Raw genomic sequence first — 27,481 nt, 5'->3', positions numbered from 1 at the left:
ATTATTAGAAAAATGCGAAATTGATTGAACAATTTGTAAAGCCGTAACGGACAAATAATGAAGATATGCAGAGAAAAAAGTGAAAAAGATAAAGAAAAAACTTATGCGTGATGACGTCGGTATGTCTCGTTAAGTTCTGCTTTTTTTTGGGGATGCGAGCGAGCGAGCGAGCGATACGAAGAAAAAGAGAGAGAAAACAAAACGGAAGTGAAGTCTCCTTAATGGGCCTTTAATTCATACTAACCACACGATCCCTAAACGCTTATTAATCTCGACCGTACGATTTCTTACACGAAGGTCTCTCTGTCTCTCTTTCTCTTTATTTTGTTTTTAGTATTTCTTGGTCTTACTCGTAAGCGGCGCAAGGAAGATTCCATGCGCAACTTCCTTCTTCGATTCCTTGCTCTCTTTCTCTCTCTCTCTCTCTCTGATCGATCACTACTAAACCTTTCTCGATCGACGACGATTAAATCTGATCAATATTGAATCTTGATTTCTGTGGTTTTTGTCTTTTCCGATTTTGCTTCTACTCCACGTTGTTCGTTTGTTTTGGCTCCTCCACATTAATAAAAATAATAATTTTGTTTTCTTCTCTCCGACGATATCAGCCACCACCACCACCACCACCAACTCCAGTTTGCGATTTCACGAAAAAAATTCTTGTCTTGTTCCCTTCGTAATGGTAATGATGTTTCTTTCCTCCTTTTTTTTTTCTTTTTGTTTTTTTTTTTCCCTGTGAGAATGTTAAAGAGTGTTACTGACGATGCTGCGTTGATTTGCTGAATGAGTTTTAAAAAAAGAAGGATTTAGATATTTTTACTAATTTTAGGGTTTCTTCTCGAGATTGAAATCAAGATTTAGTCTTTTTTTATACATTGTGAACTTCTCAATGAGAGAATGAGTAGTAATCCGAGTCTCCCGTGATTTAGTTAGTTTATGGATAAATCCAGAGTTATATAAAAATGAAAGTTTCTCTTTTTTTTTTTTTTGTAGATGAATAATGGCTACAAGAACTGAGCTTAGAGATGTTCTGAAACAGAGTCTAAGAGCGTCAGAGATGACGGATGCGAGGTTAAATAAAGGAGGAACGTTAAAGGAAGAGTGTCAAACAAGTGGCACAAGCAGCGAGATTCGTGTCAGAACGAAAGTTTCAAGCCGTAATCGTGGAAAGGAATGTGTCAATGAGAGTTTGGAACACAATGATGATGAGCTTGTTAAATATATGTCCAAGTTGCCAGGTTATCTCCAACGTATAGACAGAGGTGAAGAAAGCGTACCACAGAGTAATGTTTTGAATGTTGGAGTCTTGGATTGGGAACGTCTAGAGACATGGAAGCGTGGTCGAGCTGAAAGATCTAGTGGGAAAAGTGAGAGACATGTGTCTAGTAGTAGTATTGCTTCTACTTCAGGAGTAGTTGTTCCCAATGAATCTCGTAGGTACAAGATTGATGACCTGTTCCCCACTTTTTCAAATCTCGGTAAAGTTAAAGTGTCCCGGGATCTTCAACATTCTTTGGGACCTGAGTTGGCTTCTAGGGATTCATTAAATAAGCAGGATATAGCAGAAACTTGTATCAATAAGCCTTCTAGTAGATATCACAAAGGAGTGGAACAGAGGAAGAGCAGAAGATCGCATTCAAATCTGGAATCCACTTCAGGTTTGTTGTCAAAAATGGGAAACTCTGTGGGATCACTGGCCATGAATAAGAAGGATACTCAGAAGATACCAGGGGAGAGACATGCACAAGAAAGAGCTACAGAAACTGGAAGACATTGTGTTGACAAGAGGATCATTGGCGATTCGAAAGCTGGTCTTACTTCTGAAAGGCAGGAGTACAGCGACATTTTTCTCCTTCGTTCAAGAAGACAGTCCCGAAGCACTCTTTCCGGTGAGCCCCAGTATCTTGATGATAACATGAGTAGGGTAGCTAACGGTTTCAATAGCTCTTTAGGATTGAGATCTCAAACTCCACGTTCCTGTCCACTCTCTATCGACCTAGAGAGATATTCTGAAGATGTGATGTTGCCTCTTGGTACTGATCATTCAGGTAAAAAGGAACGGTTTGGTGGGAGAAGGCATTCAAAGACAGCTTCGAGGATATTTGATCAAGAAATACGTGAAGTTGAATCCAGAAAGGAGAGACACCATTCACCAAGCAAGCGGTTTAGTTTTAGCTTCGGTCGTCTCAGCAGAAGTTTCAGCGTGAAAGAAGATTCAGCTGTCCAACCATTGAGTTCTTCTGAAGATACCATCAAGTCTTGCTCTATGAGATTCGATGGTTCAGTCTGTCAATCTCAGTCAAGTAACTCGGAGAACCAGAACACTCACTGCAGATCATCTCGAGTTAGTCCTTTAAGACGGCTTCTTGACCCTTTACGGAAACCCAAAGGCTCTGAGAATGTTCTTTCAGCGAAAGCAAGATCAAGTTCTTCCAATTCAAACCCAACCAAGAGCGACACATCGAGAACCAGAGCTCTTTTTCAGCTAACGATCAGAAACGGCATACCTCTGTTTCAGTTTGTGGTCGATGATAACAACAGCAAAACCAGGAGCATTCTTGGGGGTTCAATGAAAAGCTCATCGTTCAAAGATGATTCTGTTCAGTACTGCACATTCTACTCGGTTAATGAAGTCAAGAAGAAGAAAAGCGGAAGCTGGCTAATCCATGGACACAAAGAGAAACACTGCGGGTTTGTCTACAATGTAATCGGTCAAATGCGGTTGAGCAACTCCATGAGCTCAGATTTAACCGAGCAGAACTTCAAAAACATATCTCCTGTTATTAGGGAATCAGTTCTGTTTTATGAGTCAGAGCAAGTAAAAGGGAGAAAAGAGGTTGCAGCTGTGGTGATAAAAAAGAAGCTGGTCGAAGAAAATTGTACTGGCCTCGATGAAACGAGTGTGATCATTCCAGGTGGCGTTCACACTTTCCCGGAGAAAGGAGCACCATCACCGTTGATTAGCCGGTGGAGATCTGGAGGGGTATGCGACTGCGGTGGCTGGGATGTTGGATGTAAACTCCATGTTCTCTCTAACAAATCACCCCTCCATGAGTTCAACCAAAGCTTCAAACTGTTCGATCAGGTAACAAAAAAACATAACTAAGCAAAACAGTCTCAAATTACCATGTAAATCTGTGTATCTTTCTTTGTGTTTCTATTACGGGTTGTATTTTTTTGTTTATATCGTGTGCTTAAAAGTAGTCTTTTACATTGCAGGAAGGAAACGAACAAGAGTCAGGTCCGGCTTTGGCGATGACGGAGCTGAAGACAGGGATCTACAGTGTGGAGTTTGGTTCGTTTGTATCACCGTTGCAAGCTTTTTTTGTGTGCGTCACGGTCATAACATGTGCTGCCGAGGCAAAAACCACCCTGAAAGCTTCATCTCCTTTGGCTCCGCCTCTATCTCCTATTAGTAGAGTCTAAACTCAGGACACAAACAGAGTATCTAATATGATTGATTTAGTCTCGTCATAGTTGCCCAACTTGTACTTCTTGTTTTATCTCGGGGAAAGAAAAAAAAAAAGAGTCAAAATCACAGAGAATACTTACCACTCACTAGATTCATGGTGAAATATTTATGTAATGTTCCAATTGTTTTGTAGATCGTAAGTGAGTTTAGGCAATATCATGATCGTAAGCGAGTTTAATAACAAATTTGAAGAACACAATTTTCGGTAATTGAGAATATTTGAGTTTAATAACAAATATTGTGAAGAACACATACTGTAGTTGAGAACTGAGATGACTTTTGATGCCATGGCCATGTTTTGAGTTACGGTTGCTATGATCGAAGATTATTGGGCTATAAATGATAGTTTACAGTATTTATATTATTTAGCCCATTTAGGTCCAAACTATACTTATAGCCCATTTAGGTCCAAACCGTACTTATAGCCCATTTATCCTTTTTTATTATAATAATTTTGATATTCCCGAAACGAGCGCCCCATTAACCAATAACCACTATAAAATAAAATACTACTAGAAACTAAAAAGATTCCAGATATATTAATATTGAATAAATAAATGGACTGTAACTAACGATATATTTCTAAATAGTGTTAAATTAAATTAACAATTAAAATATGACGTCAAAAAAAGGAAAAAAACAACTATTGTATTCGATATTAATATTATAGCTTAGGAAAGCATGATTCATGACTAAACATATATCTGTTTTATTAATTTTTCGTCCCATTAGAGAAAACATGCTAATAAGTACTATTCGAATTCTGTTTTCAGACTTGAGAAAAAAAAAACAGAGGAAAATTTTGGAGGCGGGAGAGTGAGCATTATTATATTTATTACGCCGGCGGTAATGGGATGCATTTGCTTCAAGTCTTGGTGCCGATCATCATCTTCACCGTCGATTACATCAACGGTCATAGATGATCTCGAAAACGTCAGAGACGACGACGACGGAGGACACTATCCTTTGATATTCCGTGAGTTCAGCTTCGAGCAGCTTAGAATCGCCACCGACGGTTTCTCCTCCGGAAACATCGTTTCAGAACACAACGATTCCGTACCAAACATCGTCTACAAGGGAAAACTCGGCGACGGTCGTCGGATCGCCGTCAAACGGTTTCAAAGACTTTCTTGGCCTGATCCTTTCGAATTCATCGTTCGTCTCTCTTTGTGATCCTTTTCATGATTTTGGTTTTGGATCTTTTTGTTTTTCTTGATAAGTTTTTTGATATTATCTTATATGGTGGTGGTGGTGGACTTTTTCTTGTTTGTTTCAGAATGAAGCACAAGCTGTTGGGAGATTAAGGAGTGACCATTTGGCGAATTTGATCGGTTGTTGTTATGATGATAACGAGAGATTGCTTGTTGCCGAGTACATGCCTAATGGAACATTAGCAAAACATCTTTTTCACTGTAAACTAAAATCTCTTCTTTTAATTTGGTTTATCACATTAGTTTATGGCGTTTCATGTTGATTAAGACGAGTGTAATTAATGTGTGTGTTTCAGGGGAGAAAAGACCGATGAAATGGGAAATGAGGTTAAAAGTAGCGCTGCATACCGCAAGAGCCTTGGAGTATTGTAATGATAAAGAAATTGATTTATACCATGATCTTAATCCTTACAGGGTTATGTTTGATAAGGTAATGGATGCTTAACTCTATTTTTCTTTGATTTGTGTGTTTTTCTTGATATGCAAAAACAAACCAAATGTTTAATATCAAAAGTACTGGTTGAATGACAGAGAGGGAATCCTAAGCTTTCTTGCTTTGGTCTCATGAAGAATAGCCATGAAGGGAAAAATTATAGCACCAACTTAGCATTTGCTCCTCCTGAATATTTGCGCTTAGGTACCATATATAGCAACCTTTAATTTCATGTGTATGTTTCAATACGAATTCAGCTGAAAAGTCTCATTGATAGAAGCTCGTTTCTACAATGACTTTTTTCAGGTACTCTGATGCCGGAGAGCGTCACATTTAGCTTTGGAACCTTGTTATTGGATCTTATGAGCGGCAGACATATTCCTCCGAACCATGTAACAAAAGTGGCATATTTAGTTGCATTTTGGAATTATTCTTAGCTTTTATAAATGTTAATGTGATTTGTTTGTGCAGGCACTTGACTTGTTCCGAGGCAAAAACTATTTGGTGCTAATGGATTCAGCTCTGGATGGTCAGTTCTCAGATGAAGACAGAACAGAACTAATACACATAGCTTCCCGATGTTTGAAGACTGAACCTGAAGAGAGGCCAAGTATAAAGTTTCTTAAGGCGACTCTTTCTAGACTTCAGAAACGAGCCAAGTTATGGCGTAGTAATGTCAAAAGACCCATTTCTGTAAGTGTCACTCTCTCCATATACTCAAAACTAGTCTCTTTTGAAAGAATGCAAAAATTTAGTTAGCAAGTACTCATAAATCATATTAATTGACAGCCTCCATCAAACAATCTGCCTGAAAAGACCAAACCTACAACAGAGTCATCGAAGTTAACTCCTTTTGGAAATGCGTGTTCCAGAGCGGATCTAAGTACTATACACGAACTACTAGAGAAGCTCGGGTATGAAGAAGATAATGCGGTCGGAAACGAGGTATATTGATGATTTTTATGTACATACTTACTATCTGAATTTGAGGGTTGGATGTTGCTGAATGCTGATTCTGATAAATGTGACAGTTTTCATTCCAAATGTGGACGGGCGAAATGCAAGAGAATATGGACTACAAGAAGCATGGAGATGTCGCATTCCGTGCCAAAGATTTTGATACCGCCATTGAATTCTACACAGAGGTACATTATTTCATTGACATATAAACACTAAATCATCAGCAAGTATTTGGTTCATTCTTCATTAATTTGCAGTTCATGAGTGGAGCTCATACGGTGTCACCAACAGTATTAGCAAGAAGGTGTCTTTGTTACCTAATGACTGAAATGTTCAGCGAAGCTCTAAGTGATGCAATGCAAGCGCAAGTAGCTTCACCGGAATGGCCAATCCCTCTTTACTTACAAGCGGCTTGTCTCTTCAAACTCGAGATGGAAGCTGAAGCTAAAGAAGCACTTAGACATGGTTCTGCTCTTGAGACTTATTAGAGTTTTAAGAAAGAAATACTCACTTTGAGAAATTGTGAATACACACAAAAACATGTACATGCCAATGTGAACAAGTGTGTACCCATTCAGATTTTTTAATTCAATTATGAATGTTATTATTATTATTTTTTCTTTTGTAAATGTTGATCCAATTGTTTGATATGATTGCACTCGTGCAAAAAGCTAAAAACAGGAATCAAATGCCACACAAAGCAAAAGAAATGAGATTTGAGAAAGAGAAAAAAAAAACAGAGGATTTTTAAAAATCTTCTCTTCTCATTGTTGTGAAGGCAAGTTAAAGTGAAAGAACCATGAGATTACAAATGCACATACCATACATGTTAAAAGGAAATTAAGGAATCTATTTCCTCTCCAGAATCTCCGGTCATCGGAATCACTTGTAGCCACCACGGTTGATATGTTACCAGCCTCCACGTCATCCACATTGGTTTCAACCGTTGTTAATGTTTGATCAATCTCATTGGCAACTTTAGAGAAGTTTTGGGCTATGCAACGACAAATCTCGCAAGTCCTGAAAAAATTACACGTGTTAATAATAATAATCACTAAACAAAGTTCCAATATATGAAGGCTTTTATGAAAATAATTCACATTGGTTTTGCTTACTTATTACCCTTGATCTTGAACCAAGTATCGGCACATTGCTTATGAACATAACCCAAATCATCTTTACAAGAACATCCAAGAATCATTGGATCCCCACATTCATGGCGATTGCTCTCTAAACCCAAGTGGCAAATCCTGCAATCTTTCTCTGGAGACCCTCCGGCTGATCGAGAGGCTTCTGAATCGGAATATGTTTCATCACCACCCAAGTCATCATCAGCAATTTCAAACTCGCCGCAAAAACTACGAACAGCCGAGTGGAAATCGTAGTCGTAATCACAAGAAGAACTATCTTCTCCTCCGCTGACGTCACTTCGACGGTAATGACGGTCGCCGGAAATAATTTCCAAATCAATGTGGGAGTTTTGGAAAGATGACATTTTTCAATTGAGAAAGAGAAAGAGAGAGAGAGAGTAAAGAAAGACGAGGTTTTTGGTAATATGATTTACAAAGACTTCTGTTACAAGTAAACGTGAACTCTTGGATCAAGAGATTTGTTATTAAAAAGGAAATTAAAATTAAGGATATAAACAAAATAGTAATAAAAAAAAAACATTGAGGGGTCAGGAAAAATTCTGAAGGACTTATGTTTTTGTTCTGTCTTGGGGACCAAAGTGATGCAACATTATTTACATACAGCTTTTAATACTGTATTTATTTGTTTAAAGAGAAGAAAAGAAAGAAAACATGAAACAGGCTTTAAGCTGGTAATACTCGATTGTTCACTAATCCGCACGCTAAGTATCATCGTGTTATTTGTGATTTTTTTTTTAAAAAGGAGCAATGTGTTTCGTGTTATCTTAGCTTTACTTGGTATCTGTTTATGACCGTTCATTTGAGTCTTCGAAGTATTGAGAGTCATCAACATGAACGGTGGAGATTATGTAATGCGCGTGGGAGGCACGTGATGGAACTATGTGTCGTTAGTGCGGCTAAGTTTCGGGACCACCGCCTCATGCTTCTCTTTCACGCCACTATTCACTTCTTTCATGTTTCTTTTGTGTTGTACTGTTGAGTGTGTGTGTTTTTTTTCCTAAATTAAAAATGATTTTAAGATGGACATAATCAAATCTAAGAAGATAAGAAAAAAAAAAGATTGAACTGATCCAAACCTACAGAAAAAATATATAAAACCGAAAAATCAACAAATAAAACATGTGTTGGATTGTAGAGTCTTTTGACAGAGGTCTGGTTCCGTTACCGTTATCGGACTTTGTTGGTTGGTTTAGATGGGGTCGCGTGAGGATAACGCTCTCTCAATTATCTTTAAAGCCCATTAATAACAAAATCTGTTTTTTTTACGGTCCAACTATTTAATACTCCATATGGGATTATGGGTCATTTGTTTATGACTCAAAGTCTAAAACCCATCATCATAGCAAGTTTTGCAAAATCAATATATGTTCATATTAGTATAATACTATTATATATTATTAAAATTCTGATTTGGAAATTTAAAATGTGTTCTTGGATAGTACTATATTTTATGAATTCAGAGTTATGAGATTGAATCCACAATATAAAATATATGTAGTTGAAAATACCCATACCTCTGCTATTACCCGAAATGGACAGTAGTACTACTACACGAGCTGACAAATGGAGATAAAGGCAAATAATTAAACATAACGAGTAGAAAGCGACAATGTTAGTAGCAGTACAAAGAGTTACCGGAACAGAGAAATTAAAGAAACAAGATTAAGAAGGAAAAAAAACGTGGGAAATTCTAGCTACAAACAAGTGCATACTAAAATGTAAACTAAAGAAAGATTTGGTCTTTTTTATCCACCGCCTTGAGCTTGTGGAGGAGGAGAAGAAGAAGGAGGTTTTGGAATGTAAGGATTGAGAGGGCTTCCGTGTTCAATAGGACCTGGTTTGATCGAAGCTTTTGTGGTTGGAGATGGATCCACCGGGAAATTGTAATCCTCCAAACCCAGCTTAATTTCTGCATTTTGATATGTCTCATTTAGTCATTAGTACTATGTTCCATGTTAAGAGGATTTAGTCATTATGGATTTGGTATATACAAATACAAATACAATGAGTAGAAAAAACTCCATACAACTCAGAAAGCCAAATGTATAAAAGAGGAATGATTCAAATACCAGAAGAAGCTAGCACTGAGGAGCTTAGGATGATTACAACCAAAAGGAAGACAAAGCTTGATGATGATGTCTTCATCTTTAAAGAGAGAGATTGAGGAGGAGAAAGAACAAGGTAACAAAGAGAGAAAGGTCTATTTAAAGAGAGAGAGAGAGAGAGAGAGAGAGAGAGAGAGAGAGAGAGAGAGAGATGTGGATGATAGGATAGTATTATTGGGAAATAAGGAGCCATGTGGGGTTTTGGGTCTATGTCTTGAATGTGATGTTGTGGGTTATAATCGAGATCATAGTTATTGCTACCATCTCTCTCTCTATGCATCTCTCTAATACAAGAGAGGCAGCATCTCAAACAGCTCAAAGCTCATTCATTGGTTTACAATTTAATGCTCTCTCTCCATTACTAGCTACTACTACTTCTTTTCGTGTACGCCACGTGTCCCGAACTCTCTACCTCCATTAACATGTCTTTTCATCGACGTGTTTTGATCACCATTGATAGAAACGAGGATATGAGAAGAAGAAAAAAAAGAAAAAGATGAAAGATAAAATGTGGATGGAGACATACAATACGGTGAAGAAGATACAGAGCTTGAAGCGACGCCTTTTTTATATATATAATTACTGTACAAGATAGTGTGTGGTTGTTGACTATTTATTTCTTGGACTTTTAATATTTTTTTTATAACCTTTTTCACTCTCTGTTTTTCGTTTTTTACCTTGTATTTTTTTGAATTACATAACAGCAGTAGTAGCACTATTACTTTAAGAGCATAGTAGTAGAATTAAGTGTCTAAAATTTCTAATTGAGCTTAATAGTAACTTTCTAATGGTAGTAACAGAAATAACAGTAAAATACAATAATGTTATCAAAAGCATGCATGAACAACAAACAAAAACAAAAGTTAGTTAGCTTTTCTTATTCAAAAACAAAACATATTTCCATTAAGCTGGGTTGGATGCTGGTGTGAATGACAACGAATATAGCATTAGTGCCATTCACATTTACCCATTTAATGTGCTTTTTATTTTGTTCTTTTACGTTTTTAGTTCTAGTATTAATTTTGTTTTGTTTTTGTTTGGATATTCAACTTTAAAATCGATACCTGCGAGGTCAAAAAAAAAAAAAAATCACCTTTAAAAATGTGCGTAAGAAAACTATAAATATAAAACATGTATACGAGTATTGATCACCATATTCTGTATGCGCATTGTAAATATTTAAAAATTCGCGTAAGAAAATTATAGTTAAATCAATTATAATCATAGTATACAATACATTAGTCACTAGCTCAAATTGGGTGTTTGAAACAATCAATAAGCTAGGTTAGGTCTAAAAAACTCTGAATATTTTCATATTGTTAATCTGATTCAAGAATCCTGATCCCAACTGTGTGTTTATGTGTGCGTTTTCCATGTTAATATTTTCATTATAACAATGTTCGTGTATGGAACAAAGGACCTCACAAATTCTTTTGTTCACCGTTTCAATTTCTTGTGTAAGGTTGATCATATAGTTTGTTGTCTTATATATTTCCAAATCAACAAAAACAAAAAAAAAAAGAAAGAAGAAAACGAACTTTTAAATAACACACTGAAATAAAAGGTATATGTCATATACCAATGGGGCTAAAAGCTGGCGCATCCGTAGGGGCCTCCGATAGCTCTTCTGAAAACGTACCAAGAGCTTCTCCTGAGCTAAGGATCTCAAACATTGACCGGTGAGGGTTGTTCCGTCTCGCCGCACACAAATCAGGCAAATGTGAACCTATCAAGTTTCAACACTCGATCCACAATGTTATGTAACCATCAATATTGCAAATATATAAAACTAAAAAATCTAAAAACCGGTGTATTGTGATATAGACCGGTTTAATGTTGGTTAAGTGTTAGTTTACCGGTTTACTTGTAAACACTAAACCGGTCTATGTCATAATATAACTGAATGAGAGCAGATATAATAATTACCTTCGGCAGCGACAAGAATAGAGTAGAGATCAGCAATGTTAGGGCAGTCTTCCAGACATTCAGGAGTGCAAAGCTTGACGGCAAAGCCAGGGTCGAGAAGAGCATCCGATGAAATCCCAAGGGATCTCCTATCCACACCGCATGCATTGACACATTCATCGGTCTCGATGTAATTAGCCATCGTACCATCAACGTCGACCTCAGAACTCCGGCACCGATAATCTACCCCACCGGTCTGCCTCATCTCCGTCTCTAGTACACATCGTTTTCCCGAGGCCGATATTGAGAACGAGTATATGTCGTCCGGCAAATCCTCGCATATTACATTGGCTAAACAAACAAAAAATTTATAACCTAATGAATTATATATTATTCGTTTAGAACCTCGTTAAATAAATTAATTAAGAATTTTACTTACCGTGAGAATAAGTGGAGGAGCAAATAGTGATAAACAGAAGTAAACAAGCTTTTGAAACATAAACCATAATTGATTTTGGTTAATAAGAAAGTTAAAAGACAAAGTCGGAGTTATGTGAGGAAGGGTTGTTACAAAATATTGGCTATTAATAGTCTAAGAAGACGAAAACGTTGCGACTTTGATTTCTATATTTAAGATTCTTTAGCATTCGTTTAAGAGAGTAACAAAGAAATTTCCTCGTCCTTATGCATAGTTGACGACGACGACGTAATGACTTGACTTTGGAACCTTTATTACTCCAACTGGGAAAATGGTTTGGCTAAGATGTTTCTGAATCTGACGGTATTAATTTTTCTTTTTTTGGTCAATAATTTTGGATATAGCAAACATTTTCTCAATTAATCCCTATTTGTATATTGTTTTTTGCCGATTATGCCGATTAAACAATTTTTAAAAATGTTTTTGATGTTGTTCGTTTGGTGGGCGCAGTCATTTTAGCATTTTTTTTTGTTTTTTAGCTTCTTTTTTTTTTGGCAAACAAACCTCGTATATTAAGTTATTGGAGTCATCTCTCTTCAAGAGAACGCCAATTAGATACCGACTAGCTTACATGGAAAAAACAGAAATCGTATGCAATAACTTAAGTTTATCTGCACGGATATTATCCTCTCGAGTAATGTATCTAATATTAAAGTTAGCAACCTGAAATGAATAAAGTTTTTCAATTCTAACGAAAAGGTATATTAGACGTCATCGGAGATCAGAACAATCCGTTGCGAATTTTATTCATTTCAGGTTCGATATCCAAGTTCGATATTCGCATCGGAGATCAGAAATATCCAAGTTCGATATTTCGCAAGTTTCTTCTAGCTTCCTTTTTTTGGTGTGCTTTTGGTTATTTGTAAGTTTTTTAAGTTTTAATATTGAACTTTTTTTCTGGTTATTTTTTATCGCGTTTTTGTAAATTTTTTCTTTATGCGGGAGGATCTCGCGCTGCTAAGGTGCTGTTCCTCTAAAATTGTTTACGTGCTTCGACTAACGTGAACTACTTCTTATACTACGAGTTTGTTACTTTTTAGTTGATTTTGATGTGTTTTGTGTTAGTTTTAGAATGTTTGTGTTGCGTTATGTTTTACAATGGTTACATGTTGTTTGTTTTGTTTTAGAATGTGTTCGAGTTTTGTTACTTGTTTAGTGTTATGCTATTTTCAGCATTTGTCGGCTACGTTGGCCCCTAATCATACATCTAACACACACACACACACACACAAATATTACTAGCCCTATACATACATCATTTACTATTCATCCACACCCTATACATACATCTAATAGTAATCCTATACATCCATCTAAGAGTAAAAAAGTAAATACCCTATGCGTATCATCTATACACATACGTCATTCATTCTCATCCTTACCCTATACATACATCCCCTACATCTAATTATTACAAACATACGTCATTCATTCTCATTTATATCCTAACATACATCTATACATAGAGATTTAATTTAGTCTCTCCTGCACCAATTAAGCCGGATGATAAAAACCATAGACGACGACTTACACAGACGAATCAAGCTTCTCTCGTTTCACCGCCATCTGCAACGAATGTGTCAATTTCCGTTGCAATCAATTTTAACTATTTTTCTATACAAATAAACCAAAAAAATAGATAGAACAAATACATCTAATTGTAACCCCCCAACAGGTTCCTCATCAATAAAAAAAACTAACAATCGTTCTACTATCATAACGTATATGTTTTTTCCTTGGGCAGAACAGAGGCGAGATTTATATCGAAATTTCTACTAATTTTCAACACATGCATACAACCATTACGAAGACAACAACATTCAAGCCCTCAACTTATGAACATATTATTTTTCAAAAAAAAAAAAAACTTATGAACATTTTACTTATCACCCACCCATATATATATACGAGCATATATATATATATATTTTTTTAAACATGGTCATTTGAAATTTTCCAAAACTATACTCTGAACTAAGCTGAAGAAGAGTATATATTTAGTTTAACAGAGAAAATAAAATGATCGGACTAGAACCGTACCTTCTACTGTGATGATGCCTCTATGACTATGCTTGTCTCTCTCTCTGAGGATGTGAGAACTACTATAAAAGGTTTTGACTTGAACGTAAGCGGAAGAAAAGAATTAGGGAATGCAAAAAAAAAAAAAAAGACAGAGTTATTACTCGTTTTAAGAAAAGAATTGTGAACTTTGAACGAGAAGATGAGTGAAGTAGTGAGTTATATTTATAGAGGTCCATCCACACTTATAAAAAGAAAAAGAAAAAGAAAAATCAAGTTATTGTATTTCACAACGGTAACAATTGTTTCAAACGTTCGTATTTTTTCTTCTGCTATCCAACGTTCGACTGTCAAATCTTAAGTGACAGATTAATAAGAAATTTTTTTATAATTAAAAACTGTAATCTTACGCGCATTTTAGACGCGTTCTCTTTCTCTCTGTCTAATTATCACCTCAGGCGCGTGAAGAGATAAACTTGTTTCTAAACGGTCAAATTTACTTTTAGAGTCATATTTAAAATAAAAAAAATGTACCTATCAAAGTATTAATAATATACAGTAATTACTAATTACTCGATGGCCTGAATTTGTTGCATAATGGGCCTCATAAAAGCCCGTATCTACATAAATTTTAAGCCCGTAGCAACTTTTCTGAACAAATCAAATTTCAAAAACAAAAATAAAAAAAAAAACTTTTCTGAACAAATCGGATTGAAGCAGAAAGAAATCAAACTTAAAAATAAATAAAAAAATTAACCCTACAAAACAAATTCAAATTAAATTATTTCATTTGTTTTTTGTAATTTTTGATAGAATTAAAACCAAATACTAGTAATCCCAAAAATAAAAATGCGTTAAATTAACAAAGTTTTGGAGAACTAAAAATTTATACTAGTACTTGTAATAATTTTCGTGGTCGGTATAGATATATTATGGATTTGATTAAATATGTGGAAGACATACAACAGCAAGAGTCAGACAGAGCATTAATGGTCCATGGTTTAAAACCATTTACTAGTTGAACGCACCAAGTGTCAGCGAGTACTTTTGTCACTCTTGAAATTAATGCTCCCCCCCNCCCCCCCCCCAATTTATTTCTTGAGGGGTATTGATGATATTGAGTTAAGTCTCTCTCGTTTTTTTTTTAATACTTGTGGTATCATTTTATTTAACTGGACTATTCATTTGCCCAATTGCCCGGAACAACGCATTTAATTATGTCCCAATCAATATTAACCCAAAAATCAGATAAATATAGTGCAAAAATAATCACCTAAAATATTTAAAGGTTGCATTCTAACCATTTTGCCACTTTAATATATTTGATTAATTCTAAAACCTCTAGTATTTATATATTAATATGTACAACTTTCATTTTTAAAAATAGAATTTAGAAAGAGATTGAGAAGATGGACAATTAGAAGAAGAAACTTAGTTCATCTCAAATTCTCAGTCAAAACAATTAGTATAAGAATGATATGAGAAAAAAAAAAACAAACTCGTGTGTTATGTGTTTGGCCAGTGAGAAGCATCGATGGTCAATACACTAATTCCTGATTATTGAATGAAATTGAGTTTGGTTTACTTAATTTCGGATTGAATTCGGGTATTCGAACCCGATTTGAACCCAAATCTGATTCGAACCCAAATCCGACCCGAATACTAAAAAATATCCGAATAAGTCTAGAACTCCTTTACCGAAATACCCGAACCCAAACGGGTACCCAAATGCCGAGGGTTATTCGTTTCAGTATGCATACGTAAACTAGAAGAATAACTCGTCTATAACTTGCAAAATATCACCAAAACTGACAAAAGCTCTATATAGACTATAGTAGTAAATTTAAAAAAAAAAGAGTATCTCTCCACAAAATAATACTATATACAACAGTAGAATCAACTCGCAAGGAGTTCATGCATCTCTTAAACATCATCAATTATGAACTCGCAAAAGTTTTTTTTTTTTTTTTATATATATCAAAAGTTAAACGAACGAATAACAGTATAGCACGTAGATTTTATTGAAAATTCTTAAGCATTCCATAGAAAGAATTGTCACTAAAACTCATAAACATATAGTCGTGATTACTAATTTTCATGAATTAACTAATATGTGATGCACAGATTTAATTCATTTCATTTTTTCTTGTGACGATGCTAATAGTGATTATGAAACATTGATTTCCTTCCTCCTCCACTCACATATTATTGTACTTATTTAATTATTAGGCTGCATGTGACAATATGTGGATATATAGTTTAAAATAAACCATAGTTTTCAATAATTACTAATATTTTAGCATTAAGACACCGAATAACATATACAGTAGTTGGAAAAATCTAGAATTGTTTCTGAGCAGAGAATGTAAAGAAACTTTAAAAAAAAAAAAAAGACACTGTAAAATAAGATAAACAAGATGCTGCCAAAGGAGAAGGTTCTTTTAGAGTTGAAGTCGCTCTCTTTCAACCTTGCAAGAGAGGTTCCACTAACTGTGGTTTACTGGTTATATAGATTCGTCCTATGCAGCATATTTGATAACGAGTTCTTTTTATACTATGGTTTTAATCATTGTACCATTTCGCATTAAATGAAAAAAAAATACCGAAACTTTGCCTATGCGAGCATTTTGAACTCAACGACGGACAAAGCCACTAGCATGTTGTTATATTTATGGGCATTTCATTTTATCTTTTTTGTTCTTTAAATTCTTAATTTTGAACCTATAAAGCATTTTGAAATAAATAAATTCGGTAACATAAACATAATCAATGGTTGTCATTCTTAATTTTGAACTTATAAAGCATTTTGAAATAAATAAATTCGGTAACATAAACATAATCAATGGTTGTCATTCTTAATTTTGAACTTATAAAGCATTTTGAAATAAATAAATTCGGTAACATAAACATAATCAATGGTTGTCCACTAATTAACCCACTAAAATAATAAGAGAGGATACGAGATCCTTTTTTAGATTCCATCTTCTTCTTTCCGCCAACAATTTCACCTTAATTATCTTAAACCCCACATTTTTTCTATTTCCTTTTTTCAATGGACAATAAATCTGATTTCTTTTGCACTATCCAAAATAAAAAAGGTTATGACCTAATCTTATTGTAACATCATAATTCTCGAATACGATGTTTTGATTTAACAATTGTCTTTACACCTATTGATTAGATTTTAGTTTTTTTTTTAAAATAGAGAGAGTGGGGCTAAAATGTCACAATCTAGAACATGGGGGCTACGAAAGAGAGAAGATAAAAGAAGTGGGTATAAGAACAGAGATCGCATTAATTGAGTTTTTATTTTTTTTAGTTTTTTACCTTACTCAGCAAACCACTGAGAGTGTGTTTGAGAGCGAATCAAGGTTCCTCCAAAGAAGATGACTTTAATTCTTATTTAATTCCCTTCTCCTCCTCTTCAACCAAAATCCACACACTTCAATTAAAAATAAAAACCCTAAATTCTTGAAAACTGGAACTCATTCAAGAATCCTAAATATTCCATCTAGAAAGAAGAAGAAGAAGAAGAAACACAGAGAGCTCCTTCACTTTGATTTCTTGAAGCTCAATCCCAATTTCAGCTATGGCGGTGCTCAAAACCCTAGGTTTTCTGTTCGTTTTATGCTGCTTCGAGATTTACCAAACAATGGCTGCTGCAGATGCAAATCCCTCGTTTTTGTTTAATGGGTTTGTGAAATCTCCAAGCTTCGACGAGAACGTTGCTCTGTTTGGAGATTCGAAGCTTGTTGATGGCGGTCCATCGATTCAATTGACTGACTCAGTGAGTCGAAGTGAAGGGCGAGTCGTTTACAAGCAACCCATCAGACTGTTTCAAGGTAAAGAGAGAAACTTTTCCGGATCATTCTCGACTAGTTTCTCGTTTTTGATGGCTAATGAGATTGGTGCTGTCCTGGCTTTCGTAATGGTTCCAACTGGTTTGGATCTTAGGTCGTTTGGTAGAAAGGGTAATAACAGTAGTTCATCTGGTCTAGGGTTCTTATTGCAACACAAGGTTGTTGCTGTTGCGTTTGGTATCTCCAAGAAAGGGAATCGTGTAGGGATCTTAGTTGGTAAACCTGAATCTGGTAAAATTAGAAAGTTATCATCTTTAGGTGACCAATTCAATGGAGAGAAGAAATTGAATTGTTGGATTGATTATGAGGCGAGTTCAAAGAGAATAGAGGTTCGTGTGAGTCTATCTACTGCCTTGAAGCCGATCGATCCATTTGTCTCTTACTCAGTAGACTTGGCTAAGATATGGAGAGATGGGAAGTTCGTGGTTGGTTTAACCTCTGCAAACGGGAACTCTTCTAGGCCACATTATCTCCATTCATGGAGCTTTAAACTGAGACATCCTTCGATGAGGATTCACTCACAGCCGCTTGATCCAGATGAAGTTTCCAAGACTGTTAAGGAGGGGGAGAAGACGGTGGAAGTTAAGGGTAAAAGCAGATGTATATGGAGAATGCTTGGTGCATTGGTTTTAGGTGCGGTTTGTGGAACTTTAGGAGCGATGTTAGCGTTATACCTTTGGACGATATGCGGTAATAGGCAGTCAATGGCGATAGTTCCTGAGGAATGTGCTAATGAAAAATCTGATATCGTTGTGATGAAAACAGATGCTGCTGAAGAAGAAGGGAAGAAGTAGTATCAGTATGATAAAGAGTTTGGTGGTCTTTTTTTAGAATGTTGTTTTTGTCTTTGTTGTTTGTAATGTAAATTCTGGTGTCCTTCTCCATCTTCTTCTGTTTGTTTTTTTTGTTAGTTGCAGAATTGGTGAGATAAGTTTTCACATGTTAGAATCTTACAATATATGTATTAATTAAAAAATCTTGATTAATGTTAAATTGTCTTCTTCTTCTTCTTTGTTTTCTTACTCATTTGAGGACACAAAAGGAGACGTGAAGGTATTGAAGTAGGAGAGAGTTTGTTCCAAAAAAGAAAGCAAAGGGATTCTCGTGAATTCTACAAAATGCATTTATAATCAGTTGCCACTTTCAGACATCTTTCTCTGTGTCTTTTCTCTGTCTTGACCGATAAGAAAGTGAGAGGAGAGTAACAGTGGAATGTGTAGTGTCTCCCGTGGTCCCCTTCCTCTCAATCTAGAGATTCATCATTGCTGTAAGCAGATTTCGAATTTAATTTTTCGAAGTCATTGCTTCTAATTAAGTGGGTTAAAATGAATGTACTCATGTTTGTATAAGCAATGATTCGTATTTGGTAGCTGAGTTTACAAATCTTGCTTATATTTCTCTCTAATTTCCTACTACAGTTAGAATACTTAAATAAAAAAACCCTAATCTACAATTGAACAGAAAAGAAAAATCAAAACTTGTGTGTTCCCGTTGTGCATGTGCGTATAATGCAATGAATAAAAATCGTTCTACCCTTTTATCTCAGAGATTGTGCTCGTATACTTGGTCTTTCAAACCGGTTAAGGCCGGTTTGCTCCTCAGACGTATCGCACAAGCAACCTGGAAGAGGGTTAGCATAGAAATTCTCCTCCAACTTTGGGCCTGCCTTTCCTGGCCGCCTAAGATACGGTGCTCCTACTCTATTCTGATGCAGTTTCTTAACCTTCGACGAGAAATCTTTCCACGATATAAGTCCCGCATCGAGCCTATCAATCAATCTCACGAACCTGTGCCTGAAAAACCCACCCTAAAATGTCAGTCTTAAGTACGGAAAAGGGTTTCTTTTCACGCAAGTTAGATATACCGTACCTATCGGGATTGATCGTTTTTCTAAACTCTTCGAATCTCCGGTGACCCTGAACCGCTTTCGCCATGTTTCCATCATAAGTATAAGCAAAAACATCGCTTTCGAGTGCTAAATTGTAATCAAGAGCAGCTAATCTGTTCTGGTAAGGTTTAATAGTCGAAAGCTCTTCCTCGGTGGCCAATGTAGAGTGAAAGAAAACGTTTGGGAACTCTTCGTGGAATGCAGTCATACTCTTCTGGCCGTNCGCACAAGCAACCTGGAAGAGGGTTAGCATAGAAATTCTCCTCCAACTTTGGGCCTGCCTTTCCTGGCCGCCTAAGATACGGTGCTCCTACTCTATTCTGATGTAGTTTCTTAACCTTCGACGAGAAATCTTTCCAAGATATAAGTCCCGCATCGAGCCTATCAATCAATCTCACAAACCTTTTCCTGAAAAACCCAACCTAAAGTGTCAGTCTTAAGTACAGAAAAGGGTTTCTTTTCACACAAGAAAGATATAAAGTACCTATCGGGATTGATCGTTTTTCTAAACCCTTCGAATCTCCGGTGACCCTGAACCGCTTTCGCCATGTTTCCATCATAAGTATAAGCAAAAACATCGCTTTCGAGTGCTAAATTGTAATCAAGAGCAGCTAATCTGTTCTGGTAAGGTTTAATAGTCGAAAGCTCTTCCTCGGTGGCCAATGTAGAGTGAAAGAAAACGTTTGGGAACTCTTCGTGGAATGCAGTCATACTCTTCTGGCCGTAGATCTTTCCTGCGACAATGTAGATCTTCGTTGTCGAAGGAAACCCCATTGCCTTGAGGAACACAGCAGCTTCACGCGGCGTCATAGGGCAATTACCTTCAAGACGCCGTTCTGTACCATTGATTACTTTTTCTTTCCAGTGCGGAATACTATACCTCATCTTCTCAAGATCAACCGATTCTTCATGGGATAGACTGTGGTTGCATCCGGTAAATGCCAACATGTCTTTCTCATACCTATAAGGCAAAAGGCAAAACTCGATTAATAGATGATTCTCAGCTTCATTCATTAGAAAGAGAGAGAGGGAGTAATAGTGGTAACTCTTACCGCAAGTGAAGAGCAAGGTAGGGTTCGTTGTTTTCTCTAAGTCTTGAAGAGAGAACATTGCTTAGATTCTCTATTTCTTCAGAGTAACGAAGAGCTTCATAGTTTGCGTGACATCTAAGCCGCTGGATCGAAGGAGGTGGACTGTTGTTCGCTAGCCGAGAATCAGTGTGATTGAATACAATCACCTTATGCTTCTTCAGTAACTTGGCGATTGAGTTTCTGTAATAACTCGACTACCAGCAATAAAAACCATTACAGAGTTAGTTAAAATTGCTTAATAACCTAAAGAGAAAACAGAGAAGTTGACAAAGGTTTACCTTGGACCAGGACACAGGATTCTTTTCAAGAGGCTTAATGGAAGCAAATTCTGGAGGTAAATACTCGACAATTTGGACATCTTCTGCTAGTGCTTTGATGAAATGTTTCCAGTCAAAAATGTCCTTAAACGTGCTGAGAAGAGGATGGATACAGAGCTTGATTAGTTTATGATATGATGTTGAACTGATGATATGATGATGAATTGATGATGGTGGTTTACCTAGGATCACTCCAGAAAGATGAATGGTCAAGAAACGGAAGAACAAGAGTTGCGTTCATGATTTTAGCTATAGCGACCATATCACATATCTGTAAAGAAGAAATAAATTGAGGATACGAGAAAATCTAATCGTAAGCTGGAAACATAAAGCAGAAAAAGAAAGAGAAACTTACACCAGTTCTCATCTGATTCAAACCCCCATTGGCGTGAACAAGAAGGTACCCATTAGTTTTCTTGATTGGTTCTAAACCAAAAAAAAAAAAAAAAAACCCGATTATTAGGTCTAAAGTTTCTCTTGTTTTCTTTTATCCCCGGGAATTGAAGAGAAGAATTGAGGAAACTTACTTTGGTTCTTAGGACGAGCCATGCATTTCTGATAGTTCCCAGTCTCTGGTTGATTCCAAATCTCTGGGATCTATTGGGGAACAAAGCAAAATTAGTTCACAAAATGAAACGAGACACATGATTAATGATGAATAAGCCCAATGGGCCAACGTACACTAGTTAATCTTTAAAAGCTAAAGTTGATTTAGCTAGTGTAAAAGTAGTAGTATTGGATTAGTTTATTAAAACAACAACTAAAAATAAACCAAGTCAACTGCTAGAAAATTCAATGACGAATGGAGCAGACCCACGATGACTTCGTATTTTGTTAAAAATATATTATTTTAAAAAATTCTTTAACGAACTTTAGAAAAATCCTTCTACGAAAAACTAATCCACTGATAAATAAAGAAAATATATATATTCTTTTAATTTAGATTCACCTCCGAATTTTTGTCGACACGAACAGAATCGTAAACATGGGTTCTGTTTTTTTTTTTTGTTTTTTCCGGGAAAACAAAAAAAACGCGGAAATAAAAACTTTATTTTCTTGACTCTGTTTGATGAAATATGAACTTACCGATCTTGTTTTTGGAAGGAGGACTTGGAAAGAACTGGATGATTCTTCTTCTCTAATGATCTTCTCAATCGTTGGTCTGGGATGTATAGAAACGATGAACTCATGTTTGTCCACGTGTCTTTGCCGTCGTCCGGAGATAGCAACGATGAGGAAGAAAGTGAATACAAGGATGGACAATAGAATTAGAATCAAACGGCCAAGATTTGTCGCCGATCTCATGTTACGACCAATCCCAGCCGTCCATTGAGATTTGTTCTCAACCATAAGCATCCACACGAGCCTGAATTTACGGAGAGACAAGAACCCGACGACGTAATTGTGGTGGGAACCACTTGGACAACACGACGACGACAACGATCCTCCTCCGCCGCAGCTTGTGGCGGTTTCTTCCTCTTCTGGGATGTAAACGACTGCGTTTCCTCCTACTCCGACGGTGCAATGATCTTCTTGTGAATCAGCTACGCGCCGTCTTGTTGTTGTTGTTGTTGGCGCCGCCGGTAATTGGCTGCTGCTCGAAGGGTTCACCGGAACGCCGACTGACATGTGGCCACCGGGAAAAAAACAGGGGAATTTTTTAACAATGAATGAAAAAAAAAAATGATATTTAGGAATCAAATGATGTAATCTCTCTCTCTCTATTGTTTCTTCGTCTCTCTCTCTCTCACCCTTAAATATAACTTAGCGTGATCTCAGGCCGAGCAGACAAAAACAATCTCTCTCGTTTTTTTTTTTTTTTTTCCTCTCTCTCTTTGCTTCTCCAAATATATTTTGGGTCGAATATATATATATGAGCTCTAAAGCTAAAAAGTCGTTTTAATTTTGTCTAATACAAAAGTCGTTTTATTTTTGTTTGTCGAATATAAAAGTCTTTTTATGCTTCTTTGTTATTTGGAGTTTTCTATAATTCATATGTAAAACTGTCCTTATACAACTACGAAACTTGCTACTAAAGTTCCTAGAAAAAACCTTCACAATTTATTTGTCGATTCTTTTTTTCTTTTTTCTAGTTGTATATTACGGTTACATCTCTCAATGAGGTAGCTCATTTATTGTTAATGGAACCTTTATATTTTGACAAATTTTATTCTGAATAAATTTCTTTTGATGAAAAAAAAAACATCTCTAAATAAGTAAATAATTTTTATCTACTTGAAAAATGTTTTTTCTAAAAGTATCAAAATAGTGTATTTATTTGTTTTGGTTGATAACGTCTCGAGATGTAAATGATAATTACAGATATTTATTTAATATCATCTATATTTTAATGATATTGGATTGGTTAATAATAATATTCGTTGTATTTGCCAAACTAGACACGTAGAATTTAGATAGCAATAAATTTGCATACTTGTGATTTGTTGATTATTAAATTTGAGATTTCTTACTGTTTTAGATTTCGTTTTATTTTTTAATTAAATATGCATAAGTCAATTGTTTGCACGTCGGCTAAATATAAATATAGTTTGTTTTGTACAATATAACAAACAGTTTTCATTATAAGTGAAATCTCTTTATTTGATAGATATCTAGATTTAGTTAAAGATAATTATTGCGATAACCTAGATAAGATCATTATATTAATATTTTGTATATAACTATACAAGTAAACCACCGTACCATAAAAACAAAAGAATCTTACTATTATTTCCATTCATAACTACTCTTCTTCTTCTGTTGGATTCAGTAAACCGTACTTCTTCTTCTGTTGGATTCAGTAAACCGTATTTAGATATACTAAACCTACTGAAAATTTTGTACTCTGTATAAAACAGAAACGAATAGTAGTTGTAATGTATTTTTACTGTTTAATGTGTAAATCTAAACAGCACTCAGTTTATATATCCATAAACGGGTTAAATTGGAGTGTTCAAAGGCCTTCCAAATTAAGTATGGATTTTAAATTCATCAGATTGTGAAATATTTATGTCAACGATCTTTTTTTAGGTTGAAGTGTTTTATTAACCAATACTGTGACTCACTAGAGTAGCTTACGTAGAGACTGACCAATTCCATTAATAAAACTATACATTAAAATAGCAAGTGTGTTTATGATGCAGTAAATTATCCTTATTTCTTAATGTCAGAATTCTAGAAAAAGGACCAGTTTAAATAAGATCAGTAGCTTTACTAGCTAGTTAGTTTTGTTACTTTATTCAACAATTAGTTAAGTTAGCCCGTCACACTACTTATCACGCATTTATCTTTTCCTTTCTAAGAACATAGTAGAAAAACTAATACGCTAGAGAGATTAGGTTACGTGTAGCTAATAATTAAACAGTTAATGTTTCTTTTCGTATACAGATCATACGGTTCCATATTATATAGTGACATTAATAAATCATAATCCGTTTGTCTTATAAGAAAAAATGAACGTTGTCATATTTATTCCCTTGAAGGAAAATCGCTTGAAAAAAAAAATAAATAAAAAAATAAAAAAAACCCTTGAAATGGTGCAGAAAATTAAAAAGATGAAGAAAGAAGATTATGGCAAATATACATGTGAAAACAATATAAGGTACAATGATGGCCTTTATGTAAGTTCTGAGTATTAAAAGCGAAAAGGCCTTTAGGATAAATTCGAACGTTCCTCGATTTCCCAAATTGCTTTGTCCTCTTCCTACGTCCCTTTTCTCTTATTAGATCTTTGATTCATAATTTAATTTCATATGATGCCCATACCGAATAACATTCAAATACTACTATACAAAAACTAAATGGACTAGTATACGATTTATTCCGTTTTTCATAGAGCTTTTTTTTTACAAGAGATCATAAGAACTGTATATTTGTTATACCCTCCAACTATGTGCGAACTAAACAGGGGACGTGGCAATTCCAAGATTCTCAATAACAAATAGACACGTCTGTAGAAGACTGACTTGTTTATTATACGTTTAATTAAAAATATATACAACCCACTTACTTTTGTAACCGTTGGAGTTCCATCAAGTTACATAAAAAATAATTATTATGATCAGTTGAACCTTTTGAGATAGTAGTACTGTAGTAGTATCAATATGGGATTACTTATTGAGATAGTAGTAGTATCAATATGGGATTACTTATTGAGATAGTAGTAGTATCACAGTTTTTGATTACTTATTTTACTTCTCAGTTCGAATTATAATTCTATTGCTAATTTGCTAAACGGTATAAATCATGGCTAGCTCAGATGCGTTTTGTGTCTAAAAGTTTAGACCTATATTAGAAAATAACTGATATATATATATATATATATATATAGAATTTCGAACTCAAGTGATGGAAATCAACTAGTCATCTTCATGTACTTTGTAAAATAGACACATCTTTTTTTTTCTGATCACCACAAAACTTAAATAGCTGTTGCGTATATGTTTCATATACTAACACGAGCCCCAGCTTAAATTTGACGTGAATTATGAAAATAATTATACAATGTGGCTAAAATCCTTGACGTGTATTCTCATGAATATCCTAAATATAAAAAGACGTTTTGATGTAATTTAACTTCTAAAGCTCATCGTAGGAAAACGTTATGTATAAGAAACTAATAAACATTAATAATATCCATCAACCGGTAATGTAGCATTTGAACTAAGATGGTAACGTACCTAAGATGATGGACTTTAAAACAATTAAAAGCCAACCAAACAAATTACCTATCATTAATTAAAGTTTAGTGGAAGATTAATCCACAGTCCAACATTATTTTCTGGTGGTCTCAAGACCATAAAACTCCGAACCGCGACCCACGTTCTCAAAGACCATATCATTCTCTTGTCTCATAAACCGATTCTCCGAAAGAAATGATATATAATTTTTTTTAATATTTAAAAGAACAGAAGAGGAAGTGGCGTTCTAACTCCGGTGACGTCAAAAACTCAAAAGGGACCAGACCAGACTCACCACTACCATTGGACTTTTAGTCGATATCATAACACGCTTTTAAAAATTGGACTTAATGATGAGACTCAAAATTGACTGACTCATTCGCTAGACGCAAAATTATATCGAGACAAACACAAACACATATGTGAGTTATATGTATGTAAATGTCAAAACGTGTTTAATATATTTTATTTTATATTAGCGAATCATAGAAAGAGGTTGCGAGTGGGTGGCCACGCGCCATTTAGGTGGAAGTCTCAAGTCTCTCCACTTTTATATATTTGGGGAAGTCAATGTCTCTCACCTACACCTGAAAACTAAGGTTCGTAGTTGGGATGGTTGTTGTTAGGGTTGGCAAATTCTATATATGTCATAATTCCGATTCTTAATTCGTATCAAATTTTCGTATATCACAAGGATATGCACAGTAATTGATTTATAATTGTTGATATAGCTAATTTTATTTAAAAAATGTATCTAAATGAACTCATATACGGATGTCGGATAAAGCTACATACAGTATGTAATAATAATTAACAATTCTCATATACATTTGAATGTTTTAAAGTCCTTCAATGAATCTGACTTTTCAAAGTAGACGAAATTTCAAAAGTATTTCTAAAATTATTCTTTTATTCTTAAATATGATTGAGAAGTAGAATATATTTTTGTCTGCTATCTATACAATACAACTCACGTCTGCTAGATAAAGAACTAACGCGTACGGAGTGTTATTCTTGTTCTCCGTCAGGACCGTCCCCACCGACACCGCCGACATGTCGTTTTAGCCGAAGCACATTTTTTGTTAGTTCTACTTTTCAATTTGATTACAACCATTCTTGATTCTTCCTTGGTACATATATTGTTGTACTACGAGAATGATTAAGAGTTTAAACAAACAACCATGACACCAAAGTTTTAACTTTCATATATTTACTTACGTATTGATACAAAAAAATATTTGACTAAGTACGTAAAACAAAATTTGGGAATTCCCAAAAAAAAAAGGAATGCTATGAATGACTAAAATGATGGATTACAAGAAACTGAGGTCTAATATGAAATGTTATAAAGTACGGGGACCATTTTGCTATTCAAGAAAATCAATTTCCTTGTGCTTCTGCAGTAACACTCACTACTACCTCTGGTCCTTTGACCAAAACGCATCGATGTCAACTCAATATAAGTACGTAGAGTAATCGCCACAGAACTCAGCAAGATTCAGAATTGATCATCAGGGGAGAATCCTCTCTGCAACATCTCATCGTGAAACCTAAATGCCTCTGTTAAGTTATCTTGAGAAACAAATCCATTGATCAGAGAAGTATACGTTGACCTATCAGGTTCTACACCTCTTTCGATCATCTTCCGCAGCACAACCTCTGCTTCTTTCATTTGATTTTGTCTACAAAACCCATGTAAGATCGAATTGTATGTAAAGACATCAGGCACTACTAATCCTCCTTGCTTCTCCTCCATCTTCTTCACCAAACCAAAAGCTTTGCTCATGTTTTCTTCTTTGACAAAACCGTATATCAGTGTGTTGTAACTGATGCAATCCGGCACAAATCCTTCTGAGATCATCTTCTCCAAAAAGCTTTCTCCATCTGAGGCATTACCAGAGCGGCAATATCC

General features: G+C 35.3%; 8 protein-coding genes and 1 long non-coding RNA gene across 11 annotated transcripts in view; 3 read left to right on the top strand and 6 right to left on the bottom strand.

The window, feature by feature from the left end:
• Positions 175-3,626, top strand: LOC104734203. Its single transcript, XM_010453731.2, has 3 exons — positions 175-682; positions 994-3,085; positions 3,220-3,626. The coding sequence occupies exons 2-3, from the start codon at positions 1,001-1,003 to the stop codon at positions 3,424-3,426; spliced, it is 2,292 nt and encodes a 763-aa protein (XP_010452033.1). The 5' UTR covers positions 175-682; positions 994-1,000; the 3' UTR covers positions 3,427-3,626.
• LOC104734201 (probable serine/threonine-protein kinase At5g41260) lies at positions 4,287-6,579 on the top strand. The gene is made up of 9 exons (XM_010453729.2): positions 4,287-4,627; positions 4,749-4,884; positions 4,980-5,113; positions 5,215-5,320; positions 5,423-5,508; positions 5,588-5,809; positions 5,906-6,061; positions 6,148-6,261; positions 6,334-6,579. The coding sequence occupies exons 1-9, from the start codon at positions 4,322-4,324 to the stop codon at positions 6,562-6,564; spliced, it is 1,491 nt and encodes a 496-aa protein (XP_010452031.1). The 5' UTR covers positions 4,287-4,321; the 3' UTR covers positions 6,565-6,579.
• LOC104734202 (E3 ubiquitin-protein ligase MARCH1-like) lies at positions 6,702-7,831 on the bottom strand. The gene is made up of 2 exons (XM_010453730.2): positions 7,192-7,831; positions 6,702-7,096 (listed from the first exon to the last, which is right to left on the bottom strand). The coding sequence occupies exons 1-2, from the start codon at positions 7,569-7,571 to the stop codon at positions 6,841-6,843; spliced, it is 636 nt and encodes a 211-aa protein (XP_010452032.1). The 5' UTR covers positions 7,572-7,831; the 3' UTR covers positions 6,702-6,840.
• On the bottom strand, positions 8,792-9,619 carry LOC104734199. Its single transcript, XM_010453728.2, has 2 exons — positions 9,297-9,619; positions 8,792-9,136 (listed from the first exon to the last, which is right to left on the bottom strand). The coding sequence occupies exons 1-2, from the start codon at positions 9,610-9,612 to the stop codon at positions 8,973-8,975; spliced, it is 480 nt and encodes a 159-aa protein (XP_010452030.2). The 5' UTR covers positions 9,613-9,619; the 3' UTR covers positions 8,792-8,972.
• On the bottom strand, positions 10,817-11,743 carry LOC104734198. Its single transcript, XM_019234428.1, has 3 exons — positions 11,722-11,743; positions 11,259-11,642; positions 10,817-11,058 (listed from the first exon to the last, which is right to left on the bottom strand). Exons 1-3 carry the CDS (start codon positions 11,741-11,743, stop codon positions 10,904-10,906), a joined length of 561 nt encoding a protein of 186 aa, XP_019089973.1. The 3' UTR covers positions 10,817-10,903.
• Positions 12,951-13,912, bottom strand: LOC109128493. The gene is made up of 2 exons (XR_002034922.1): positions 13,756-13,912; positions 12,951-13,281 (listed from the first exon to the last, which is right to left on the bottom strand). It is a non-coding gene; the product is annotated as an uncharacterized LOC109128493 (long non-coding RNA).
• Positions 17,046-18,600, top strand: LOC104734197 (L-type lectin-domain containing receptor kinase IV.2-like). Its single transcript, XM_010453725.1, has one exon. It carries the CDS (start codon positions 17,324-17,326, stop codon positions 18,386-18,388), a length of 1,065 nt encoding a protein of 354 aa, XP_010452027.1. The 5' UTR covers positions 17,046-17,323; the 3' UTR covers positions 18,389-18,600.
• On the bottom strand, positions 18,921-22,730 carry LOC104734195 (uncharacterized protein At1g04910). 3 transcript variants are annotated; one of them, XM_010453723.1, is made up of 9 exons: positions 21,977-22,730; positions 21,418-21,487; positions 21,246-21,316; positions 21,073-21,161; positions 20,852-20,984; positions 20,535-20,767; positions 20,173-20,443; positions 19,464-19,669; positions 18,921-19,387 (listed from the first exon to the last, which is right to left on the bottom strand). In XM_010453723.1, exons 1-9 carry the CDS (start codon positions 22,517-22,519, stop codon positions 19,132-19,134), a joined length of 1,872 nt encoding a protein of 623 aa, XP_010452025.1. In that variant the 5' UTR covers positions 22,520-22,730; the 3' UTR covers positions 18,921-19,131. The 3 variants fall into 3 exon arrangements, with proteins under 3 accessions (XP_010452025.1, XP_010452024.1, XP_010452026.1); XM_010453722.1 differs by lacking the exon at positions 19,464-19,669 and adding an exon at positions 19,718-19,890 and having other exon boundaries at positions 18,921-19,214; positions 19,967-20,443; positions 21,977-22,729; XM_010453724.2 differs by lacking the exon at positions 19,464-19,669 and having other exon boundaries at positions 19,967-20,443; positions 21,977-22,519.
• LOC104734194 (pentatricopeptide repeat-containing protein At5g01110-like) overlaps positions 26,764-27,481 on the bottom strand; it is a 3,353-nt gene continuing 2,635 nt past the window's right edge. Inside the window, exon 2 of the mRNA XM_010453721.2 lies at positions 26,764-27,300. Coding sequence (XP_010452023.1) covers positions 27,068-27,300 — 233 coding nt within the window. The 3' untranslated portion in view covers positions 26,764-27,067. The remainder of the gene's footprint in view (positions 27,301-27,481) is intronic.

This window comes from Camelina sativa, chromosome 13 (assembly GCF_000633955.1).
Source record: "Camelina sativa cultivar DH55 chromosome 13, Cs, whole genome shotgun sequence".
Taxonomy (NCBI): domain Eukaryota; kingdom Viridiplantae; phylum Streptophyta; class Magnoliopsida; order Brassicales; family Brassicaceae; genus Camelina; species Camelina sativa.
Note: the sequence above shows the minus strand (reverse complement) of the source record. Positions and strands in the feature narration are given on the sequence as shown.